The sequence below is a fragment of the Elephantulus edwardii genome, unplaced genomic scaffold (assembly GCF_000299155.1).
Source record: "Elephantulus edwardii isolate Elephantulus edwardi_28Jun2011 unplaced genomic scaffold, EleEdw1.0 scaffold00027, whole genome shotgun sequence".
Taxonomy (NCBI): Eukaryota; Metazoa; Chordata; class Mammalia; order Macroscelidea; family Macroscelididae; genus Elephantulus; species Elephantulus edwardii.
This window is the reverse complement of record NW_006399777.1, coordinates 3,130,203-3,156,074: the sequence shown is the minus strand read 5'-3', so window position 1 is coordinate 3,156,074 and position 25,872 is coordinate 3,130,203. Positions and strand designations below refer to the sequence as shown.

The 25,872-nt window shown below is 45.8% G+C and overlaps 1 protein-coding gene across 1 annotated transcript in view; it reads right to left on the bottom strand.

Moving 5' to 3' along the window:
- PLCL2 (phospholipase C-like 2) overlaps positions 1–25,872 on the bottom strand; it is a 217,291-nt gene that overhangs the window by 23,447 nt on the left and 167,972 nt on the right. Inside the window, exon 4 of the mRNA XM_006883337.1 lies at positions 15,364–15,439. Within this exon, the coding sequence (XP_006883399.1) occupies positions 15,364–15,439 (76 nt within the window). The remainder of the gene's footprint in view (positions 1–15,363; positions 15,440–25,872) is intronic.

The following is a 25,872-nucleotide window of genomic DNA, read 5'->3' as shown; positions in this document are numbered from 1 at the left end:
AATTTCCTGGCTGCTGGTGCCAAGAGTGTTGACTGTGGAGCCAAGCAAACTAAAGCTGTGAACAATCTCAATCTCTTTACCATCCATCCTGATGCTTCCAATTGGCCCAGTGGTGAGAATCTTTGTCTTCTTGACATTGAGCCTCAATCCATAGAAGTTTATTTTAAAAAAGTTCTAAGAATTGTGTCCACCAACTCTCTCTACTCTAAAGGAGTAAAAAGAAAGAAGATAAGAGAGAAAGGGGCCATAGTTGTTTAAAGTGTTCCCACATATGTAAACAATTATTTGCAAATTATTTTGGTTATCTGCGATCGCCCATGATTTTCTGTTTTACTGAGATGCCATATGAAATCCAGTCAGGAATATTTACTCCAAGAGGTAAAAGTGAACTACAGGCTTTTCAAATGTAGAGTTTCAAAACACTTCTTTGTTTCTGTAATTTGTAGTCAATATGCATGCCATTAAGATACAAAAGGCCACCTCTTTTTGAATAATAAAAGTAATTATTGGTGCTTGTAGTATTAACACAGTTGTTCAGCCAATAACATTTATTGATCCATACCATATGCAGGTAATTTGATAGATGCTGTGTTGAGTCCTGTGAAAAGTCTCATTAAAACCTGCAGCTTTGACATAGAGAAGCCTTTGTGACTTTCAATTTTTAGGATCAGGGGCAGCAGACAGTGACACACTGACAATGTCTGCCATCAAAAAAACAAAAACAAAACAATTTTTATCCTTTCGTCCTTGAATATTATAGTTATTTGAAGATGTCTGAGTATAGCAAATACTGTAACAAAATTAATGATGACAATATAATTTCTATGTAATGGCAAAAAAATTCAGTATGTCCGGTATCCAATTAGAAATTTTTGTCCCACTACACACTGGACATTTGGTAGGCATGTAAAGATTATATGCTACAATGTGAAATCTCACAGAGTAAATGACAAATATCTGATAATCAACTCAGATGATTCACGCTAACGACATGAAGTAGAAGCGAGTCACACAAGGTTACATTTCTGAAGAACCGAGGAACCTCCTCCTGTGTTTTCACAGGTAGAAAATGAGAATAAATACCTCCTGTGGCACGACAGATTGCCCTAGTGCCAATTATACAAATGTAAGCAGTTCTATCGGAAAGTGACCTGACGGGGAAGGCTGGGGCTCTCGGTCATTTCCTGTGTCCAAGACGTTAGTGCCTCATGTGAAGCGACCGGATATGAAATCTGGATATATCGACATTTATCAAAGTTCATAGATGTTCTAGAGGCTTGTTTAGGAAGTGGATGCTAACAATACAAAGGTCTACAGTTTGAATCCCGGAGCTGTTCTGTGGAAGAAAGATGGGCATTCTCCTCCCCTATGAGTTAACACCTCTGAAAACCGGCTGGAGAGTCAGCTATGGGTCAGTTCTGATTCGATAGAACCCGACTACCACACGCAGTAACTGCTTTAGAATGTGTTGTTGTTGTTGTTATGTGCCGTTGAGTCACCTGCGACTCATAACGACCCTATGTACAACAGCCCTAAATCCTGCTCTGTCCTGTGCCAATTGCACCGTCTCGGACATACCCATCCCGATTACCCCAGTCACTGAATCAATCCACCTCATAGAGGGCCTTCCCCTCCTGCGCTGTCCCTCCACCCTCCCAAGCATGATATCCCTCTCCAAGGACCTGTCCCTCCTTGCAACATGTCCAAAGTATGTTAGAGGGAGTCTTAGAATCCTTGCCTCCAAGGAGCAGCCTGGTTTGACCCTTTCCAGGATGAATCTGTTTTCCTAGCAGTCCATGGTACTCTCAATACTCTTCTCCAGCACCACAGCTCAAAGGCATCAATTCTCCTTCTGTCCTCCTTAGTCATTGCATAACAAGTGATTGCAAAGACCATGGTCTGTGCTTTAGAATGTAAGAAAAAGAAATTTTTACTTCTCTCACGAGTTTCTGCTTTCCAGCACAAATAATAAATTTAGATGGAATCCCAGCAGCCTCACAAATGTGTAGTGATGTTTTTGTGACGTGCTGTCAAGTCAGAACCCACACCTGACCGTCCAGCAGGTATTCAGCGGCTGTAAATCACATAGGAGGGGTTTGCCCCTTTTGCCCATGGAGGAGCTGGTAGATTCGAACCACCTGCCTTTGGGTTGAGAGCACAACTCCTTACTGACTAGGCCACCTACAATACATACAATAACAGATGGAAAAGAGGCTTTTGCTTTGAAAGGACAGGGAACCCAGTCAGAAATCCAGCCTCTGCCTTTTGCGATAGAAACAAACGCTATTTATTCTTGCCAACCATCAAGCAGATGACCTTCCAAACATTCTGCTTGAAGATTTTCTACCAATCTAAATGATACGCATCTAAACTACAGCATTTACCACCTGGTTCAAAAATTTCAGCAGTAAAAATAAGATTTTTAAAAAGCTCATCCAACAAACATAGCAATCTTAAATATTTTACTCTTCTTAATGTGTTTTTTTTTTAACTGAGAAATGTATTCTGTGATCTTACAAAGTTTCTCTATCACAGCAAAATTAGTGCGAAGGTGTTTGAGCGTGGGTGTGTGTGGGTGTGGGTGTATGCGTGCTGAAAACAGAATCCAAAGGAAATGCACAGAATCTTTCCAATAGTGATAAGAGAGAGGTATATCCCACAATTTCCTTTAGAACTAGGTGGAGAAGGATATTACCTAGGAAATTCCTACTTAACCCACTGCCATGGAGCAGGGCAGAGCAGCACAGAGCACAGACTTCCCAAAGCTGTGATCTTTGCGACACCATACTGACTCCCACCATCTTTCTTTCAAGCGGCTGGTGGGTGCTGACCAATGACCTTTTCATTAGCAGCAAGCATCGGACCACTACCCTCCCAGGGCTTCCAGAAGACTCCCAACAACACGGGTCGATCACGCCTTTGGTCGTGGTGTTGGAGACAGTACTGAATGGACCGTCCGAAGGACACACACGTCTGTCTTAGAGGAAATTGCAACCAGGGTGCTCCTTCGAGGCAAGGATGGGGAGACCTCTCACATTTGGGGGCATGCTGTCAGGAGGGGAAAGGTCAGAGAAAAAGAGGAAGATCTCAACGTGCTGGACAGCCACAGTGACCGTGACCTGTCACGTGGATGCATCAGAGACAGTGAGGACAGAGCAGGAGAGCGCAAGAGTTAGACCCATTGTTCAGAGAGGTGAAGTCCCCAGGCATTGAAACCAACTTGATGGTACGTAACAAGAACATCAGCAACATTTGGGACCTCAAGGAGCTCTGGGGGTGCAGGAGTTCAGGGTTTAGTGTTAACAGAACAGCAGCATTTCGCCCACACCCACCACTCCGTGGGGAAGAGACGAGACCGGCTGCTTCCAGGATTCAGAGCGTTGGAAACCGTGTTAAGTTCTGTTGGCTCCTGTGACTCAGAACGTGCTGGACGACAGTGAGGTTGGACTTTGTATTTATCTGGGAATCTCAGTCAAGAGCTTGTCTTGAAAAAAAAAAAAAAAGAGCTCGTCTTGGCAGCACGCTAAAAGGAGCCCCAAACAAGTGTTTTCCACCCTGGTATTTCACTACCTTAAGAACAAGGGTGCCCGTCAGAATGCACACCTTTGCAAATTCTGTGTTCTGCCCCAAACCTCGGGGATCTCAAGTCTGGATGTGCGGCCTTCAGGGGGCATTTGCCCCACAGCGGCCACAGAAACATGGAAACGCTCAAGTCCTTTTTATATAGCCTCTCTTTCTTGGCCTTCCTCCCACACAGTCTTGGCATTAACAAACGCCAAATTATTCTAAGACAGGATTTAGGAGCTGTTAAATCCTGCTCTCTGTGAGAGGGAAGAGATAAACCAAGCATCTTAAATAAACCAGTGAGACCCAGATGGATGTGAAGAGCCTCTCAGTGCCAAATCCACAGAGGGACACTTTGTGAATGGGATTCTGCCTCCGCCATCTGGGCTAAGCTGTGCGATGACGCTGCACCACACTTCATCCTCCATAGTCGTTGTGTGCCATCGAGTCAGGACTGACCCACAGCTGACCCTCCAGCGGGCTGTCAGAGGCAGCAACTCGCACAGGAAGAGACTGCCCATCCTTCTCCCACAGATCATCTGGTGGATTTGAACCGTGTGCCTTTGGGATTTGCAGCTCAGCTTCTTCCCACCAGGCCACCACAGCTCCCCACTTAGTCTTGTTGTTGTTGTTGTTGTTGTTATGCACCATTGAGTCACTTGTGACTCATAGTGACCCTATGTACAAGAGCCCTAAACCCTGCTCTATCCTGTGACAACCTCACCGTCTCTGACACACTCCCACCACCCCAATCACAGACTCGATTCATCTCATCGAGGGTCTTCCCCTCCTGCACTGTCCCTCCACTCTCCCAAATATGATGTCCCTCTCCAAGGACCTGTCCCTCCTTGTAACATGCCCAAAGCATGTCAGATGAAGCTTCAGAATCCTTGCCTCCAAGGAGCAGCCTGGCTTCACCCTCTCCAGGACAAGCCTGTTTGTTCTCCTAGCAGTCCATGGTATATTCAACACTCTTCTCCAGCACCACAGCACAAAGGCACCAATTCTCTATCATCCCTAGTCATTGTCCAGCTGTCTGATGCATAGCACACAATTGCAAAGACTATAGCCCTGATCAGGCGCACCTTAGTCTCCAGCCTGATGCTGTTGCTCTTCAGTACTCTGGAGAGGTCCCTGACAACTGACTTTCCTAATGCAATTCATCTCTTGATTTCCTGGCTGCTGGTGCCAAGAGTGTTGACTATGGAGCCAAGCAAACTAAAACTGTGAACAATCTCAGTCTCTTCACCATCCATACTGATGCTGCCAATTGGCCCAGTGGTGAGAATCTTTGTCTTCTTGATGTTGAGCTTCAATCCATATTGTAGGCTGCAGTCCTTGACACTCTGCAGCAGGCGCTTCAGATCCTCCTCAGTTTCAGCAAGCAGGGTTGTGTCATCCGCATACAGTCACTCTGGGCACACAGTCATGTGATCACTGTTGGTGGGATGATCTGAGGAAAGGTCCTGGGCAGGGCAAGCAGTTCATGCACTCAGTCCTGACTTCCTGCACGGTCCCAGCTCGGGCCACCTCCCTAGAACAACAAAGCACTTACAGACACGTTCTTCAATTGCATCCTCCCTTGTTACCTATTCTGCTCACCTGACTGTGTTTTATACCTTCCAATGGTAGGACCGACCTTTCCTTATTGGTTTTTTGTATCTCCTAGAATAGCATCCTATCTTGATATTCCACAAATGAATGGCTATATATTCCCTTTGTTGTTGTTGTTACGGGCCGTGGAGTTATAACGACCTTATGAATGAAAGACCTGAACACTTGTATAACTTTCATTGTTTCTCCATGTTCATAGAGTTTCCGGAGGCAAGCTATTTCGGAAGTGGATGCCACTCCTGCTTCCAAGCTTGTTTTAATCGGGGAGCTGCACCAAACACTGTCCACCATGGGTAACCATTTTTTTTTCATATATTTCCTTTAGAATGATGTATTATTGACCTGACCCTGGCTTATAATTAAAAAAAAAAACAAACCACAGGTTAATTAGAGTGGCTCCAAAGAAAGTTTAGTCTCATGACAAGCAGTGAGGTGATCAGGAGGCAAACTGTGCCAGGGAAGTCTGCAGGGAGGGGCTTCTCCAAACGACCGAGAAGCAACGCTGTCCATTTAAGGACTAAGATGCACTTGATTCGGGAGAAGGTGAAGCTGGAGTGCACCTTGGAGCCAAGGACGGCGAAGCTTCGTCTCGCAAGCCCTGGGCATGTTGCTAGGAGAGGCTATTCCTCGGAGAAGGACATCATGCTTGGAAAGGTGGGGGGACAGTGAAGAAAACGAAGACACCCCCTCCCAAGGTGGATTGACACAGTGACTGCAGCAATGGGCTGAGGGTGCCAGAGATGGTGAGGTTAACACAGGACAGAGTTCACATACATTGTTCAGAGTGGCTAGGAGTTATACTTGACTGCACCTAACAACAACAACAACAATAACAACACAAATGCACTTTAAACCCACTGCAAGTCCTTCGAGACAATATATGACAGAGTATGGTAGGATGTGGACTGCAGAATTTGAGAGCTAGAAAAATCTTGCTTTAGGCCATAATTGAGGCCATTTTCTTTATTCTATACCTGAGGACACCTACCATGTTCTGTAGAGGTATAAACCCAACCTCTCGATCCTTCTGGTGTTTGCCTGAGAAAGTGACTAATGCTGTTTATGGACTTCACAGCGATTGGAGCTCTTCCCAACTTCCCCAGGCAGCTTTCCCAGGCCTGTGTGCTGTTGTGGCTGTGTGCTGCTGGGTCAGAACCAGCTCCTAGTGGACCCTCCAGTGGGTTTTTGAGGCTGTAAATCACCCGGGAGGAGACTGTTCATCTTTCTCCCTCAAAGCTGTTGGAGGATTTGAAACACCTGCCTCTGGGTTGGCAAGCACAACACCTTACCCTCTAGGCCATAAAGTGCTCCCTAGACATGTAGAGGAGAAGCAATAACATAAACCCGGGCTTTTCACAGGAGCATCAGCTTGAAAGCAGCCTGGTTTAATGGGAGTTCTTTCTCGATCACTCTTGAGCAGATTCTGCTAAGATGACCTTGCCATTCGGAAGTGGCACTTGCAGACACTGAGCCTGTGGGCAGGAGGGAGGGGCAGAGAAGAAGGCTGCACTGGGGCCTGGTCACAGGGCTGATAGCATAAGAGGGCCAAGCGGCTCCCTCAGCTCCGTCCTCTTCCTCGGTGGCGTGGGGAGTTTCCACAGCACTACTGGAAGCACAGGCCACAGCAGGCGGGGTACAGGAGACGAGAGCCCTGTGGGGAGACAGAGCTCCCAGGGACAGCTGTCTCACCTCTTCAACTTCTCCCCAGAGCCGCCCTGGCTGGACGAGCACCGCTCACCCTCCGTGTCAGCCATGGGGGATTAAAGGAGGGGAAGAGGCCCTGAGGGCCGTCAGGTCTTCCTTCCCAAGGCCTCACTAACTCACTCAGTAACTCACTAGCTAATTCACTGGTGCGTGCCCGAGAGAGCTCTGGGGTCAACACTCAGTATTTCCTGAGAGGAAGATGCCGAGGGCCAGTCCCCATGACCACCCTCCAGGCTCATTCCCACAGCCCGCACCAGGCATTGACCCCACCTCGAGACCCACGCCGATGACCCTCAGTGTGCTGCACCCTATCACCTCCTCAGCCTCCTGACGTTTCCAAGTCACGCCGCTTCGATCCATTTCAGCTTTGCTACTCATGCAACTGACGTTTGTTACCGCCTCTGAAAATTCCCAGGGCCCCAGAGAATCTTCTAGAAGGAGCAAAGAGAAGCAAGGGAGTCAAATGGCTAAGGCCACACAGCAAGCCACACTACAGGGCCACAGGCCAAGGGGCTCCAGGTTCCTTTTACCTCTGTGAAGTCCTGGAGCCAAGAAACATTCGGCATGAAACAAAGGCGGAGGATGTGAGGTGTAAGCCTCTCCTGCAAGAGTTTTCAACAGCAGACACGGGACGTGCTTTCGGAACAAATCACAAACACGATCGACCGCCCTTTAACTCACTGGGCAAGAGTATAGTGAGCGAGCGACGGCCACTGCTTTATTGGGGGTCCCGGGCCCTAAGAATACACTAAGTGAACCCCAGGGGCTTTGCAAACCATAAAGTCTCTGAGCATGAAGCCAGGTCAGGTAGGGGGGGCCTGGGGTCCAGCTCAGTCTCCTGGGTGGGAGTGGGGTGGGCTTTCTCTCTCTTATAGTCCATCAAGTCAGGTGCAACCACTACGGCACTTTCCCAAAAAGTTGCAAAGAGAGATACCATTTGACCCAGCAATTCCACTACTGCGAATATACCCTAAAGAAACCATAACCACCATTCAAGTAGATATATATGCACACTCATGTTTATTGCAGCTTTGTTCACAGTAGCAAAGAGCTGGAAACAACCCAAGTGTCCATCAACAAATGGATAGAGAAGCGCTGGTATATTCACACAATGGAATATTATGCGGCATTGAAAAATTGAAAAACAAGGAACTCATGAAATATTAGCAAAATGGATGACTCTAGAGGATGTTATGCTGAGTGAAATATCTCAGTCACAAAAGGACAAATATTGCATAAGGCCATTGTCATAAAACTGGACTAACATCGGGGTTGAGGGAAGACAGAGAAGGAGGGGAAGAATGATGTACACTGCATTAAAACAGATGAGGGAGAGAAGTGTTTAAAAGGCATATATGATTAGGTATTATTGTCATGACAGGAGTCCAGAGTGAAGGCTGCACAGTGGAGTGGACTTGGGGGGAGGGATTGCATAATAATGAAAGAATTTTACTTTTCAAAGAGAATTGGGAATTAGGGGCAAGGGGTGGGCAGGGAGAAAAGTACAACAATGGAAATGATTGGAAATCCTGAGTCTCCATAAACTTTCATTAAGATTAATAAAATAATTTTTAAAAAAAGATATGGAGAAAAAAAAAAAAGAACAGACTCAGCTGAATCTCCAGCAGATTTTCCAAGATTGTAAACAGTACAGGAAGAGACTGCCCAGCTGTCTCCTACGCTGGTGGATCTGAACCCCAGGAGTGTGCTGGGAGCACACCTCCTTGGTCACCAGGGCCCCCTCATCTTCTTTTAGGGCAGACAGTTCCATCAGGATTGGACTAGGAAAACTCCAAGTGCTCAGCTGACTAAAGCAGCAGGAGAGAAAGAAAATCACCAAACCAAGACAGCAGTGTTCAAACAGAGTGCGGAGAAGAGGCACAGATCAGAGCGGGAGTGAGCGGAAGACAGGAGACGGGCTGGACACGTAAACACCAGGTTGGGACATGAGGGGACCAGCAAATGTGTGGGGCCAGCGCCCCTCACAAGCGAGGGGTTCTGCAGGAATCCCTCAACAGAAGCATGAGAGTGGACAGCTCAAGAGAGGGGCAAGATGGGAGACACGTTTCCAATTAAGTTCATTGAAAGGAAGAGTAACTAAAACCTTCACGATTTGGAAAGTCACTTCAACTCTGACTTCACTTTTGAGGGACGCAGCTCTGGCCGTGCATGAGAATGCCTTGTTGTTGTTGTTGTTGTTGTTGTTAGGTGCTGTGGGGTTGGCAATGACTCAAAGTGACTCTCTGGACACCAGAGCAGAACCTGCCTTGTCCGGTTCCACCCTCGCCACACGCGGCGTGCCTGAGCCCACTGTTACAAGCCACTGTGGCACCTGGGCTTGTCGAGGGTCTTCCTCTCTCCTTGGGTCCTCCATGCTTCCCAGCATGGTGTCTTTTTCCAAGGGCAGGCCCCCTCCTGACAGCAAGCCCGAAGGACGTGAGACCACGCTCGGCCTGGGAGCTCCAGGTTGTTCCTCCTCGCAGACCGACTTGTTCGTTCTCTTGGCAGACCACGGAAAACCCCGTACCCTTCTCCAGCACCACAACTCAAAGGCATTCCTCTTCTTCTGTCCTCCTTAGTCACTGTCCAACTTTGAGATACTCAGGAAGCAAGTGAAAACAGTATGCCCGGATCCAGTGCACCTTAACCTTTAAGTGGACATCCTTGCTTTTTAGCACTTTAAAGGAGTCCTTGATAGCAGATTTGCCCAATGCAAAACAGGTTTGGATTTATTTTTTTTATGCTTTTTCTTTTTTATTATTATAAAGATACATATAACACAATATACGCCAAGTCGGTGTGTTTCAAGGGTACATTGTTTTTCAGTGGTACTGATTATATGAATCATATTAGACAACCTTGATCAATAATTTTTATAAAATTGTCCATTTCCATAAACAGAAATTCACTGCTTCCTAAACAATTAACAACTCAGTGCTTCCTTTCCCCCTTTCTCTCATTACACACTGGCCTATTCTGGACATTTTGTATAAGTGAGATCGTAAAATATTTACCCTTTTGTAATACATTTGATTCACTCTGTTTGGATTTCTTGACTGCTGTTACCATGAGTGTTGATTATGGAGCCAAGTAAAATGAAATCATTGACAGCGTCAATCTTTCCTCCATCTATCATGATGTTGCCTATTGTTCCATGGTGAGAATTTGGTTTTTCTGAGGTTGAGAACATCAAAAAACAAGGTGCTACCTAAATGGGGCTGGAAGGGTGGGGTTTTTCTCTTTCATTTAGAACTCGGTAACATTCATTCTGAAAGGGCCTGGGCCAGGCCCCCTGCAGGGGGGGGGGCTGCTCTGTTCTGGCGTCATCTCTGTACTGGGGGTGCCCACCGAACGAGGAGGCTAGATGGAAGCCTTTGGAGCTGTTCGGACCATTTTGGTCACAAAACGCTGACCCCAAGGCTCTGTGGGTGTTCTCCCAGAATATCCACCGCTGCTCTTTCTGGTTCCTTCCTTCTTTCCTTTTTAAAAGGCACTTTTTTTCACCCTGAAACCCACAGCGTCCCTTTTCAGCAGGAAGTAGCTAAGAGAATACGCCGTCCCCTTTTCCTTATGAATCAGGGTGAAGTCTCTCTCAGGGAGGAGTGATAGGGAATGGCAAAGGACACACCGACAAAGGAGATTAATCAGAACTGACTTTGACAAGCACTGTGGCAATTGGACAATTAAAACAGACATTCGGATGGCGGGGAAGAAGAACAAACTGGGGAGGAGGGTAGAGAGAATGGTGCAGCAATGAAGGAATGAAAACCCAAAATCCCTGTAAATGTTCATTAAAACTAATAAAATTTTTTTTAAAAAGGCACTTTTTATTTTTATCAGTCTCACAGATGCATGTAGATTAAGGAACGAAATCAATCTCTCTCATTGCTGTTGATTTGGGTTCAACTCCTTGCTGACCCCGCAGCAGATGGGGCGTGATACCCCTTCTTTCTCTCTGGGAGCCACCAGTGGGCTCAAAGTGCCAGAGAAGAACGGCCCTCAGGCCAGCAGCACAATTCCCTACGGCTGAACCCCTAGAGCTGTCAAGGAACCAGCATTATTACTATTACTCCCTCCCCAGAAGCTGCCAAATTCAACCCTTGTGGCCCCAAATTTTTCTCTGTTGGGTAATGTTGTTGTTGTTAAGTGCCATCAAGTCATAGGTAACGCATAGTGACCCTATGAACGGAAGACCTAAACACTTACATAACTTTCATCGTTTCTCCAGGTTCATAGGGTTTCCGGAGGCAAGCTATTATGGAAGTGGATGTCACTACTGCTTCTAAGCTTGTTTTAATCAGGAAGCTCCACCAAACACTGTTCATCATGGGTGATTATTATTGCATTTGACACATCAGTGTCACAGTGTTCAGCATCACAGCAACCATGAGTTACCTCTGTGTAGCAAGTGGACAGACCAGGGCTATACCACTTGGAAGAATGTTTGACCAAAAACAATTAAAACCAGGCCTGAGGGCTGCAGATTAAAATCACCCACCTTTGGTTTGGTAGCATCACTTTCTGTCAACTGAGCTCTCTCTATGTTGCTGTTGTTGTTGTTAAGTGCCTTTGAGTCATAGGCGACTCATAGCGACCCTATGAATGAAAGACCTGAACACTTGTATAACATTCATTCATTCTACATTAAATAGTCTTTTTAAATGATTTTCGTTTTGAGTATTAGGTATTAAATGCCAATGAAAAGGGTGAAAACTCCGCTTTTCATATCCTCCCCACCGTCAGAACATTGTCATTCCTTAGCATTCTAGGGTCTAATTGCATCTTAACTCCACTTTCAAATACTTCCGCATTTAACTTCCAGAGATGTCTTCTTAGGCCCTGACTTAATAGCCAGCCAAGCACAGCCACCTGAAACTCAGATCCTGTGCCACACTCCCTGTGCCACTGTGCCAATCCACCTCATTGAAGGTCTTCTTCTCAGATGTCCTTCCCCCAGGACTGGCCCCTCCTGACCACACGTTCACAGTGTGAGATGAAGGCTCACCATCCTTGCCTCTCAGGAGCAGCCTGGCCACACTTTTTCCAGATTTGTGTGTATTCTTGGCCGTCTAAGGCAGTGTCAATATTCTTCTCCAACATCGCCACTTCAGGCTTCTTTAGTCATCGTCCAACATTCACCATGTTATGAAGCAACTGAAAATACTGACTTGAGCCAGTTACATTTCAGTCTCTGAACAGACATCCTTGCTCTCCAGCACTTAAGAAAGGTCCCCAAGAGCTGCCCTCTGGGCCATCTACAGTCAGTGAGGGGCCTGCAGGTTCCCTGCTGCCCTGGCGAGGGGTCCTCACTGTGAGGTGTTCCCCTCCCACCGCACTCCCTCTTTCCCACTCCTAATTCCCTCTTAAGTCCACTGCTGCACCCACTCACCGCCTGAGCCCACCCAGATGCCAAGTGGAGGGACCAACTCTTCATTTTCTTTCCAGTGCATAAATGAAGATTCAGCTCCTAAGGAGAAAAATTTGTGCTCTAAAGATCAAAACCATTCTAAAGTCACCCTTGTTTGCAGCACTTTGGGGACTCATATCTTTTCACTTTGTGGTCCCAAGATTATGGTTTTGCAAGCAGAATAACAATCACTTATCAAAAGCGAGATCTTCTAATGTCTTTGGAGCCCGATACAAATTAGCAATTCTTCATATGACTAAGCTTCTGTGACAACTGTAAACACGAGAAAGAAAAGATCAAGGGGCCCTAAAATAAGACCTCAAGATAACAGAGGGTTGTGTAGGTGTTCAGCGGTCACCACACACAGAGATCGTTACACCCAGAACAACATGAACTTTCGCATGTGGCTCTCTTCACTTCTTCCTAATAAAAGTCTCGAATAGATAGGTATTTTCAGCTTTTGAATACAGCTCCATTTTAAACACAAATGCAATTACATTCCTTAGAAAAAGCCACCAGAACAACACAGAGGCACATTATGCTGGAAACGATCAGATTTCTTAAACTAATAACGTTGCTAAGAATTCACAATAAATCATCAAAATGCTGAATTAATAAACAGGTTAGGGTGGGTTTTTTCTCCCCCCCTCGACAAATGTACTTTTATATTTTGATAGTTCACAATTCTCAGAGCAATACATGTACTTAATGGAACTGAATACTTAATAAAAGTCAAATCACATTTAGTCAGTTAATATTTGGGTGACAGTTCTGTACTGAATGTTAGAACAGATGTCAAGGGGGAAATGCAGAGTGTAACTGAAGAGGCCAGTGTGGTGTCACAGGAGATTATTAACCTGGTTAGAAGACGGAGCATGTCAGTAAAACAGACAGTTGCTGAAGAAGCAAATGGAAGGATCGGAGAGCTTAGAATAGCCCTTTGAATCACCGGTTAAAAGAAATACTGTGATTTTGAAAGCTCTAGAAGACAAGTGAGACAAATTAGAGGGAAATACAGACAGGCAGAGAAGTGGAGGGTGAAATGTGATGAAGGAGAAACTCACAAGGTAGGTGGAAGGACAGTTCAAAGGTGAGGACCTCACATCCTTCCTCACGGCTCCCAGAGAGGCCAAGTTAGGTGTCTTCCTCAGCTCTTGCCGACCGCCTCCTAACAGAACCTTTAGTGCACACAGCCCATCCACAGATTCTGCACATAGCTGCTTCCCTCGTCATCTCAAAGTCCAGATCCTCTCATTGTCTGCTCAGAAATCAGTGGCTTCCCAACGCCTTGGAAATGTTCATACTCCTGATTCACACCAGAAGGGTCAGAGCTTTTGACGACACGGACACTCTGGAAGGATGTGGTACTCTCCACTCCTGTTTAGTTCTCATAAACAAAACCCAATCTTGCTTATTTATTTTATCTATATTTTGTGTATATATTTACATATATGTATATTTACACACACACACACACACACACACATATATATATACACACACATACTACCAAGGACCTTATGCGTATTAGAAGTTCAAATGTTTTACTAAATGAGTGAACAGATGGATTAACTAACAGAAGTGTGTTGTGGTTGTTGTTGATGATTGCCTGTGAGTTGAGCATGACTCACAGCGACCCTATGAACAAAAGACCTCAAGCCCCTCTACAACTATCGACATTTATCAAAGTTCATAGAGTTTCCAGAGGCATGTTGTCTAGGAAGTGGATGCCACTCCTGCAATATAAGTCTATTATTGTCAAAATGAGAAGGCCGATTGCATGGACAGTAAGGAGCACAGACTGGTCACTAGAGATTCAAGGGATGATGTTTGAAGGGTGTGGTGTAAAGGTTGTTGAAGGAATGTGTTTGTAGCTGTGGATTACAGGAGTTTAAACTCAGAAAGGATGTGAAGTAGGAAGATCACTTTGCTAATAATATTTTGCTGCTGAGAAGAGGGAAACAAAAGGATGGTGTTAGAGTTTGTTGATTAATGACTAATGCAAATATTCCTTCAGTAAGTATACATACAAAGTCACATTTGTCTTTGTCTTCAATATCTTTTAAATGGGTCCTTGTCTATGACAAGAAATCTTTTTCCCAGGTTATGTGACAGCTCGAGCCCCATTCTTTAAAGAATAGTAATCACCTCCAAAAACCTTAGGATATAAGAACAAATATTCTTATTTGTGGTTTATAAATATTCTTTATATAAAAGTTGTCCACTGAACATTCAAACACATTTTGAAAATGGACAGAATTCTATTTTGTCTCTTCTTATTAAGAGACAGAATATTTGATCTTTTTGGTGTAACCACCACTAAAATTAGCTAGATGGTTGTTTATGTGAATCTAATTTTAGAATCCAGTGTTATATTAGGGAAATTCCGTGGTGGAGTCTGAGGGGAATTGTGCTGCTGGCCCAAACATGGCCCCGCTGTGGCAGTTCAAATCCACCAGCCCTTGCATGGGAGAATGATGGGCAATCTCCACCAGTGTGATTTGCAGCTTTATAAATGGGCTGGACGGTCAGCTATGAGTTGGCCCCAACGCCACGGCAATGACTGAGTATAGCATTTGGATAAGAAATTTATCAACAGATGAAAATTCCAAGGGTTTAAGTGTCAAGAGGTAATAGCTGGGGCAGACTCTCCTTTCTGAAGAAGCCAGTCTCTCTCTGGACTAGCCTTCCCCTCAAGCCTTACCTTTTCGCTTACGTATGAGACAGTCATGGAGAGCGGTACAAGGTATGGGAGGCCAGGGCGCACTGAGGAATGGACGCGTCCCGGGCTCCTCCATCTGTTTCACATTACAAACACCTGGAGCTTACGACCCACTTCCAATCCCCAGGCCTCACCACGGAAAATGTTCACCCAGCTTTAAAGATGTGTTATCCGAGGATGAGAACCACAGAATCAGTACTGTCCTTAGATGACAGAAAATATTTTATATCTGATTTGCTTAATAGGCAATCCAAAATGATGGAATGGCAGCCTTCTTTCAGAGGCCAGGGCAGAATATGGCGAGGATGCTACCAAATTTGTTTTAAAGGGAAGAAACCCAACTTGTACTTACCAGCCTTCTGACAGTGTACGATCTTCTCATAGACAGCATCTGCATTTTCAATCACCGCCTTGAGGGACTGAATCATCTGCAAAGAGAACATCCAGAAATAGGATTACAGCCCTCTGACTCCCTCCTGCACGTGTGCGTGATACTGTCCCCCTAGAAGCTGGCTGATGCAAGCAAAATGTGTTTGATTCCTCTGTGAAAACAATGCAATCATGCACCCTCGGGGGATGGGTTTAACAGGTTGTATTTTTTCATGCTTCAGGTATAGTTAGGCGAGCACTACACTGAACTTGAACCTCAAAGCTGCAGTAGTACCAAACTGAGTTGGTTTTGGTGTGAAACAACTACAAATAATTAGGCATACACATCTGATCTGGCTTTCCAATCCCATTTTCCGTCATATTCACAAAACCCACAACTACATGACATGGGAATCTCTTCCATCTAAATACTTCAACCGCTTGAGCCAACATGTTTTCATCTGAAAATCAGTTTACACAGAACAGTGTGAAAAAGGAACAGATTTCACTTGATGCCCTTCACTGCTGAAGATATCAACCAAAAAATGCAATTTAAAATGTATTTCATTAATGATTTTTAAATGCTCAAATTTGAGTCCGTGTTCCTGATTCTATGGGCTGGTTTTAAAAGCTTAGGAATGACAAGAGAGGGAATCGGGGCTTAGCTCTAATAATTCTTTTACTCACCAAACGGTGGGGCTTTGAACCAGCTTGAACTGGCTTAGCCATGGCCAATGAAACAAAATCAGAAGGGGCTCAAATCTTTAAAATTTGGGTGAAACAGAAAGATCACCAGAATGAGTCAGATGATGGATGGACGCCCAGAAGTGAGAGTTGAATGCTTTCCAGACCCTGCTGTGGGAGACTGGACTGTGGCCAGGGCCGAGGAGGACACCACACATTCAAAGTAGAGTGGTCATTGACCTTCCCTGGGAGGGGAATCGTTATTTCTGACTCTGCCAATCAAGAGACTTGGTTGCCAGGCAACGTGCACAGGGCCCTTGTTTGCCAAGATGGAGATTAAGAATGAAGCAGGGCTTCTCCCCGTATTTTGGCTATTTCGGTTATTATTCTGGTTCACAAATTTGAGTCCGACCTGGTTTCACTCACTGGCATGACTGAGCGGGGAGGAATGGGTTTGAAGTCCTGCCAAAGAGTAAGTAGAAAAAAAAATCACTAGGAAAATTGGGTAGCCAGGTTCCTCTCTCATGGCTCAAACAAGTATAACAATGATGCTTGCCTTAAGAGTAGAGTTCTGTATAAAAGGAACATAGGTTTAGGTATTCTTGGCATGACAAAAGTCCAGACTATGAGTTGCATGTAAAGTGGTCTGGGGAGTGGGGAACTGTATAACAATGGAAAAACTTTTTTTCCAAAGATAAAATGAACTGGGGGTGGAAGGGGAACAGGGAGGAAGATGTGTTAACAATGAATGAATGGAAATGGAAAAAGGAAAAAAAAAGAATAAGTGGACAAAAAAAAAATCAAGCAAAAAAATAAGAGTCGAATCCAATTTTCTTTTCTATTTAAATGTTTAAATGCTTTATAATATTACTTTTGTCACAGGCCCATGCTATTTTATAGCAAACACCTCTCATTCTCCATGCTTTCATATTCTGCCTTGGTTTTTTTGATAGCATATCTTGCAAATTGACATTATGACATATATGACATTATATAGGAAATATGATTTGCACAACTCGAAGAATATCATACTTTGATTAATCATGCTTATTTAAGTGAGAGGATAGTCAGCACGTCTTTTAACATATTCACAAAAGTCAAACAGCCTTTATCAAACTTGCATTGTTCTACAAAATGACAGTCGACACTGGGAAGTTAGAAGACCAAAAGAGTGTTTGGCTTTGTCTTTGTTACTCCTGGGGGGCCTGCGGGCAGCCAGTAGGGAGAACAGAGGCTTCTGGGATCGAGGCCTTGACCTCAGGAAGCCCACAGCCTCCTGCTGAAGTTGTCACTTCCCAATTCAGTATTTTTACATTTCTTCTTCTACAAGATCTGAGTCATTCCTGGGAACTAAAATATTCTACTCTATAGCTTGGCATACTGAGCAGGCAGCGAACACGAATAGTTGAGAAGCTGATTACACGAGCTTGAAGTCGTTTGTCCTGTCACGTCACATACTGAGAAGGTGCGCGCCGTCATCAGAAGCCTCCTCCAGCTTTGATGTCAAGCCAAAAATGCAGGACTTCTTCAAGCAAGGATCGTGATTGCCACAGTCCAGTATCTGAGGACTGGCCCACCGTCCATCACATACACAGGAAAGGGAAGAAAGGAACCAAGACAGGCAATGACACGAGCCCAGTCAGGACACAAACAAGTAGGACAGGAATAATCACAGGAAGTCAGGAGAAGAACAAAACAACAGCGTCAAGCGCAGGCTGACACGTACAGACAACCTGAAGGCCGTCTCAGACCGAAGGTGGGAAAGGCCTCGGCCTGGTGTTCTGCCGTCTAGGATCAGATATTATCTCTGCTGAGCCAGAGGCTAATCCCAGACACGGGGCCTTGTGCTGTGAGGACGGAAGGGCACGCTGGATGTGAAGGGCGGGCAGGGAAGACCCTGGCGCGTGGCAGGCGTCATCGACCCTGTACTCGTCCACAAGGCCTGGGAGGCCGTTTTTCACTGCTCTGAAATTAGTCTGCTTTTCTTTCGCGTGGTCACTGGCGAGGTGTGGGGCACTCGGTACTAATTTTGGCTTTTACTTGAAAAGCCTGGTGTGATGAAACTCAGAGAAACACTAAGTCCTAATTGTACACCTTTCGGCTGTAACATATATGCTGGTCTTACAAAACACACATCTTCCTTTGCCCTCAGGCTGCAGGAGTTCACCTGCCTCTCAGTCATATCAGAATTCAAGTGTTTACTGAGAGCCTTCCCTGTGAGGAGAATGTAAGTGCTGAAGATGAAGAAAGAATACTTTTGGACCCTGGAAGTGTATCAGGAAAAGAAGAAAGATGAGCAAATTTATCGTAAGAAAACGGGGCTGTTCGAGCTGTGAGCCTCGAGTATGGCAGAGTGCAGGGGCCGTGGGTCACAGGCACTGGGGGAGATATGAAATGATGGTGCATTGCTGGTATCATGGCATCCAAAAAAAGGCAGGACTGTTTGGGGCTCAGACTTTGGTCCCCCAACCCTTACTTATCACTATAGTCTGTGAAGGGCAAGTGGCCAAGACACCCGAGTGGGTAACACAAACGTGGAGACGTGTGTCTCTCTGGTTCCGCTGTAGACACAGCAGGCACTCTGCAGGTCTATGGAAGGAGGGAACCCGTCTAGGAGGACGCAGACATGCAGCCGAAAGGTAGAGGACGCTGCCGAGGCAGGGAGACAGCCCACCCACACCCAGGCGAAGACAACTCACGCTTACCGCCCCTGAATGTTTTCACCACTTTCTCTGAGGGGAGAAACTGCTAGTTGTTCTCATTTTATAGTTGAGATACATACCTTTAACTAGGGTTGTTGTTGTTGTCGATTGTCTCTGAGCACGACTCACAGTGACCCTGTGAACAAAAGGCCTGAAGCCCCTCTACAACTATCGACATTTATCAAGGTTCACAGAGTTTCCTCAGGCATGTTGTTTAGGAAGTGGATGCCACTCCTAATTCCAATGAAGATACATGAGTACTAGGAAATTAATGTCTACCAAGTCCAAGGTGGGTGATTTTAGTCTGCGGCCCTCAGGCTGGGTTCAAACTTTTTTTGTCAAACATTCGTCTAGGTGGTATAGCACTGCTCTGTGCATTGCTGTACAGAGGTAACTTGTAGTTGCCGTGATGCTAAACACTGTGACACTGATGTGTCAAATGCAATAATGGTCACCCATGGTGGAGAGTGTTTGGTGGAGCTCCCCGATTACAACAAAATTGGAAGCAGGAGTGGCGTCCACTTCCGTAGTGGCTTGCCTCTGGAAACTCTCTGAACAATGCTCAGACCTTTCGTTCATAGGGTTTCTATGCATCATCTACGACTCAATGGCACCAAACAACAGCAACAACAGCAGCAGCTTCACCCTGAAGAGACCATAGCTGACATCCAAGCAGATATATGCACACCCATGTTTATTGCAGCTTTGTTCACAATAGCAAGGAGTTGGAAACAACCTAAGTGCCCATCAACAAACGAATGGCTAGAGAAGCTGTGGTATATTCGCACAATGGAATACTATGCTGCATTGAAAAACAAGGAACTCATGCAATATTATTCAAAATGGTTGACTCTGGAGAACATTATGCTGAGTGAAATATCCCAGTCACAAAAGGACAAATATTACATGATGCCACTGTTGTAGAATGGGACTGTCCTTGGGGTTGAGGAGAGACTGAGTAAGATGGGTTCAATAATGTATACTGCACTGAAACAGAGGAGGGAGAGAACCGTCTAAAAGAGAGATGTAACTGGGTATTTCTGTCATCACAGGAGACTAGAGCGAGGGCTGCATGGTGGAGGGGACCAGGGGGAGTGTTTATAAAACAATGAAAGAATCTTTTCTTTTACTTTTCCATAATTTTTGGACTCATGTACTTATAACTTGTTAGTCAAATTTGTGTCTTCTAGGTTGCAACACCCCCATGATACATCTTGAAGGATATGTACATGTACAGCCAAGCACAATCAATAAGAGTGCATCTGAATTCCAAAATCAATCTCCATAATAGTCTATGTGTTTCCTACTGCCAAAGGGGCCCTTTAGAGTAGTGAGAGAAGATCTTCACCCTGAAACCCACAGCGTCCCTTTTCAGCAGGAAGTAGCTAAGAGAATACGCCGTCCCCTTTTCCTTATGACTCAGGGTGAAGTCTCTCTCAGGGAGGAGTGATAGGGAATGGCAAAGGATACACTGACAAAGGAGATTAATCAGAACTGGCTTTGACAAGCACTGTGGCATTTGGACAAGAACAAACTGGGAGGAGGGTAGAGAGAATAGTGCAACAATGAATGAGTGGAAGCCCAAAATCTCTGTAAATGTTTATGAAAATTAATAAAATATAATTATAGAAGAAAAAAAAAACCAGCAGCAGCTTCCCCCCTAGCATGGACTCCTGAATTACCCACTTGTGCCCTATCTGTGTAAATTATCCTTGGACGTGAGAACCTGTTGGGGGAAATCACTGAAGCATCTCTCTGCAGACGAAGAACTTGGACTGGCATCCGCAGGCCAAGATGACAGGATGTGCACTGGATGACGCTTCCTGCTGTGCCCTTTGGCTGGGCTGCAGGGCGAGAGTTGGCTGCATGAGTGACGATGACAGTAATTCCGTATTGTAGGTACACACTCAGCGCTTTCTAGTTCACTCAGCACCCACACTCCCCACGTGTCACTGTTTTTAGGTGCTGGAGAGTTGAGTATCAGTGACTGGGGCGATGGGGGTTGCTGTGTCAGAATTAGTGAGACCGGCACAGGGCAGGGCTCAGAGCTGCCGTACAGAGAGGGTCACTATACATCGCAGGTGACTCAACCAATCACGTTCTATGACAGGTTTGGAAGCAGGAGTGGCATCCACTTCCTACACAACCTGCTCCAGAAACTCTTATGAAATCTGATAAATGCCGATAGTTGTAGAGGTCACTATGAGTCAGGCTCGACTCGAAGGCTATCAACAATAACAACAGAGTTGAGTATGACTCACAGTGACCCTAAAAACAGACCTGAACCCCGTCCTATCCTGTGCCATGCTCATCATCTCTGACACACTTGAGTCCACAGTTGCAGTCACTGTATCAGTCCATCTATTGAGGGTCTTCCTCTCTTTACTGACCCTCTACCTTTCCAAGCATGATGTCCCTTCCAAGGAACAGTCCCTCCGAGCAACAAGCCCAAAGTTTGTTATATGAAGCTTCACCATTCTTCCCTCTCTGGCTGATCCTTCTCCAAAACGGGGAGGGATTTGTGGGGTTAGAGTGACAGGCACGAACACGGAAATCCTCAGGATAAAGCCACTTCCCCAGAGTCTTCAGAGACACTGTGATCAATGACTAATGAACATGGCGTTCTGTTTGACTTCAAAGTCCTCACTCTTTCCACAACACCACAATCGATCCCGGCACACGAACGTTGAAGGGAGAATCCTAGCCCTCGACAGGTTCCAAGCTCTACAGCAAGATTACCTCAGACCCCAATGCTTGTTGTTCTTGGTAGGTGCCCTCGAGTCTAGCACGTCTCATAGAGACCCACCCTGTGAACAAAAGATCTGAACCCTGTCCTGTCCTGCGCCGTCCTCTCACTTCCTGACACACAAGAGCCCGTTGCAGCAGTCACTGTGTAATCCACCTGGTTGAGGGTCTTCCTCTCCTTTTCAGACCCTTTCCAGCACCACGTCCCTCTCCAAGGAATAGCCCCTCCCAGCAACACGCCCAAAGTGCATGAGGCGAAGCCCCATCACTCTTGCCTCCAAAGAGCACCCCGGCTGCACCTTCTCCAAGACATATTTTTCCATTCCTCTGGCCATCCACGGGATGTTCCGTGCTCTTCTCTAACCCCAAATTGCATTTAAAAATAGTACTTTTACAAAGTGGGAAACCAACGGCCAAGAATTTACTTGGCTCCACTTAACAATTCATCATTATAAAAAAAATAATTGCCATTTTCATGTGAGAAAACTACCAGAATAAGCAACGCCGACTATACAAAAGCAGAAGTGTGGTGAGGAGCACCACGAGATGAGTGGGAAACGGCTTTGTGTTACGGTTTTCTCCGTGGACGTTACATGAGCAGAGGGTCAGTGAGGAGAGGAAGACACCGAGGAGACGGACTGACGCCGTGGCTGCAGCAATGGGCTTGAACGTGCCCGATGCCAGAGGGTGGCACGGGGAGTGCAGCGTTCAGCTCTGTTAGTGGGTAGCTGTGAGGCAGACTTGTCAGGGAGCTGCATTGCCAACCCGAAGGGAGTCTCTCTCTGGTGGTTCAAATCCACGAGCAGGTCTAAGCGAACATGGTCATCTCTCAGGCGATGTACAGCTTTAATACAGTCCATTAGAGGACCAGCTATGAGTGGCTTCCAATTTGATGCCAATGTTGTTGTGTGCCACTGAGTCAGAACTGAGGCACAGATGACCTTCCAGTGTGTTTTCAGAGGCCATCAATCACATGTGAGAAGATGGTCTGTCCTTCTCCAACAGAGCAGCTGAGTACAATCACACTGGCAGTGCAGAAAACTGCGTTCCAATCCCAAAGGCACGCGGTTTGAATCCACCAGCTGGGGGGATGTGCAATCTCCTCCCATGTGATCAACTGCCTCTGAAAACCCTTTCGAGGGTCAGCTATGGGTCAGTTCAACCTCGACAACAAGCCAGCAGAACTCACTGACGGCAAACAGCATGAGTTTAAAATGCCAGCAAGTGCAAGGTCAAGGAGAGTGGCTGGTTTTATAAGTATTATTTGCAGTGGTGCAAATGTGTAACGTTGCACAATGTCTTTTAAATGACAGGTAGAAATTCCATGCTCAGCCAGCCAGCCTCCGGATGTCAGGCCCCCGGATGCCAGCTCCCAGATGCCAGGCCCCCAGCTGCCAGCCTGAGCAGCCCCCACGTGGTCCCACAGATGGTGAAGGGCCGTGCAAGAGGCTTGTACAGAGTTGCTGTGAGTGGATTTTCTATTAGCGTCCAGTTATTAATACCTCCTGGATTTCTGGACCATATCCAGGAAAATCTATTCAGCGTAGCCTAGAAACCCATTTCACAAATTCCATCAAGTCTAATATAAGGTTTTAATTCAGGGCTCACCCAGGTGAAATTCAGGAAGTAACCACCAAAGGAAGAATAAACACTAAAATTTACATCTCATTAAGCTGGATGGAAACCAGAACGCCTTCCATGAGAATTCTGTTTTGAAAAGAACTCCTCCCAAGGTAGTGTGGGGCGAACTTCTCTGCTAATAGACACAGTATGAAAAAGAGTATGCCTGTATTCATATACTGCTTATTACTAAATTTCGATGTTGTTGTAGACATTGAATCAGAACTGATCTGTAGCTGACTCTCCAGGGGGTTTTCAGAGGCAGTAAATTGCGTGAAAGGAGTTTGTCCATCTTTCTCCTGTGGAGTAACTGGTGGATTCGAACCATATGCCTTTGGGATTGAAGAGCAGTTTCTTACCACTAGGCTACCAGAGCTCAGACTTCTAGAAGCTACTAGATTGTGAAAGTCGTTTTGTAACTTTTATTTTAAATGTTGTTGTTATGTGCCATCAAGCTGGAATCGACTCACAGCTGACACTCAGTGGGTTTTTAGATGCAGTAAATCACTTGAAGTGGACTGTCCATCTATCTCCGGTGAAGCAGCTGGTGGATTTGAACCATTAGCCTTTGGACTGCCAGCACAACTCCCTACCCACTAGACCACCCTTGTATTTCAAACCAGGTATCATTATTTTGGGAATAAGTCTGAGGTTTTATTTAAGGATCATATGCCTGACTTTGGACAATTTATTTACTTATTCATTTAATTTTATACAATTTATTTATTATTTAAGGATCATATGCCTGATTTTGGACAATTCACCAAATTTAATTTTACTCCAGTATCAAAAACTCTGATAGAATTACATAAGCAATTTATCAATTACTTTAAGTCCTTGGGTGAAAGAAGCTTTAGTAATACCTTTCAGTTCCCATTCTCCTCCTTTATCTTGCTTGGAATCTCAGAGAGGAAAGCGCCTCTTCCCATCACCTTCTCTCACCTGTCTCCATCCTTCACACAGAGACGTGCAGGTCTGAGAGGTCAGCACGCCTGAGAAAGGTTAACCGAGCCCCAAACAAAACCTCTGATGTCTGGTCAATTGTGACTTTGGACAGCTCTCCATCGGGTTCTGAGCCAGTAAATCTTTAAGGGAGGAGACGGCTTATCTTTATTCCTCACGGTGACTGGGTGATTTGAACCACCAACCTTTCCTTTAACATCCCAAGACATCATACACCCTGGCAAAACTTAACACACAGATGTGCTGCTGTTTGGAGTAAAGTTACAATGTCCGAGAAGTGTCTTCCAGCAATGACTAAGGATGACAGAAGAAAATCAATGCCTTTGAGTGTAGGAGAGTACTGAACATACGATGGACTGCTAAGAGAACAGACAGGTCTGTCCTGGAGAGAGTGAAACGACATGCTCCTTGGAAACAAGGATTGTGAAGCTCCATCTCACATACTTTGGCATGTAGCCAGGAGGGACCAGTCCTTGGAGAAAGACTTCAGAGTGGGAAGGGTGGAGGAACAGTGCAGGAGAGGAAGATCATTAAGATTACAGTGACTCAGGTAATGGGGGCAGGTATGTTGGAGTCAGACTGGCTCAGGATAGGACAAGGTTTAGAGCTATTAGACATAGGGTTGCTATGAGTCACAGGGAAACTCGATGGCACATAACAACAACAACAACAACAACAACAATCTTATACAGACCCTGGCAGCTTAGTGATAAGGAATTGCACTGCCAACCCAAAGGTACATGGTTCGAATCCACCAGCTGTTCTGCATGAGAAAGATGGACAATCTCCTCCTTTGTGACTTACTGGCTCAGAAAAGCTGCTGGATGGTCAGCTATGAGTTGGCTCTGACTTGATAGTACTCAGCAACAATGCTTATTTTACACACAACAGGTAACTATCTATGCAATCTCAAATAACATAAAGACTGTTATTGTCAGTGTGTCAAATGTTTAATGGAAACGATGGAGCACACCTGCCCCTCAATACCTCACTGAAAAGCCAGAGGTCATCTCCTAGAGCCATGTGAGGGCTCGGTGACACTGTGAATGCCCAGGTGGCAGGTGTGGCTTCAGGTAACATCAAGTTCAGAGCAGACCTGGGAGAGCTAAGAATATCTGGGAGGGGAGGAGCCAGCAGACCTGGAGGGGAGGAGCCAGCAACCTGGGAGGGGAGGGGCCAGCAGACCTGGAGGGGAGGAGCCAGCAACCTGGGAGGGGAGGGGCCAGCAGACCTGGAGGGGAGGAGCCAGCAGACCTGGGAGGGGAGGGGCCAGCAGACATGGGGGGGGGCCAGCAGACCTGGGAGAGGAGGGGCCAGCAGACATGGAGGGGAGGGGCCAGCAGACCTGGGAGGGCTGCGCAGACCTGGGAGGGCCTGAGTGAACCAAGAATTGCCTCTCAGGACTTCAAAGATGAAGAATTAAGTGAATGAAGGATGATGTACTCATAAGACAGGCACGAATTCGACCCAAAGTCACATCTGCCCGCAGATCACAATGATGTAACCACTTTGCCTCTGAAGCTCAATGCCAAGGGTGGCTTGTCAACCTTGTGTCACTCATACCAATGAGCTCACTAATAATATCACAACTAGGACCGAGAACAAGAATGCCATTCTCTCAGGGACGACGAAGCTTTGCTGCCTCTTCCTGTGTCCTTGAAGGACACATATTTAGGGATTAAAGACAATTTTTTAAAGTTTCTAATTCTGCCTCTGAAAACCCTATGCACAAGAGAACACATGCAGATTAACAGAAAGGCCAACCTAGGTAGAACTAT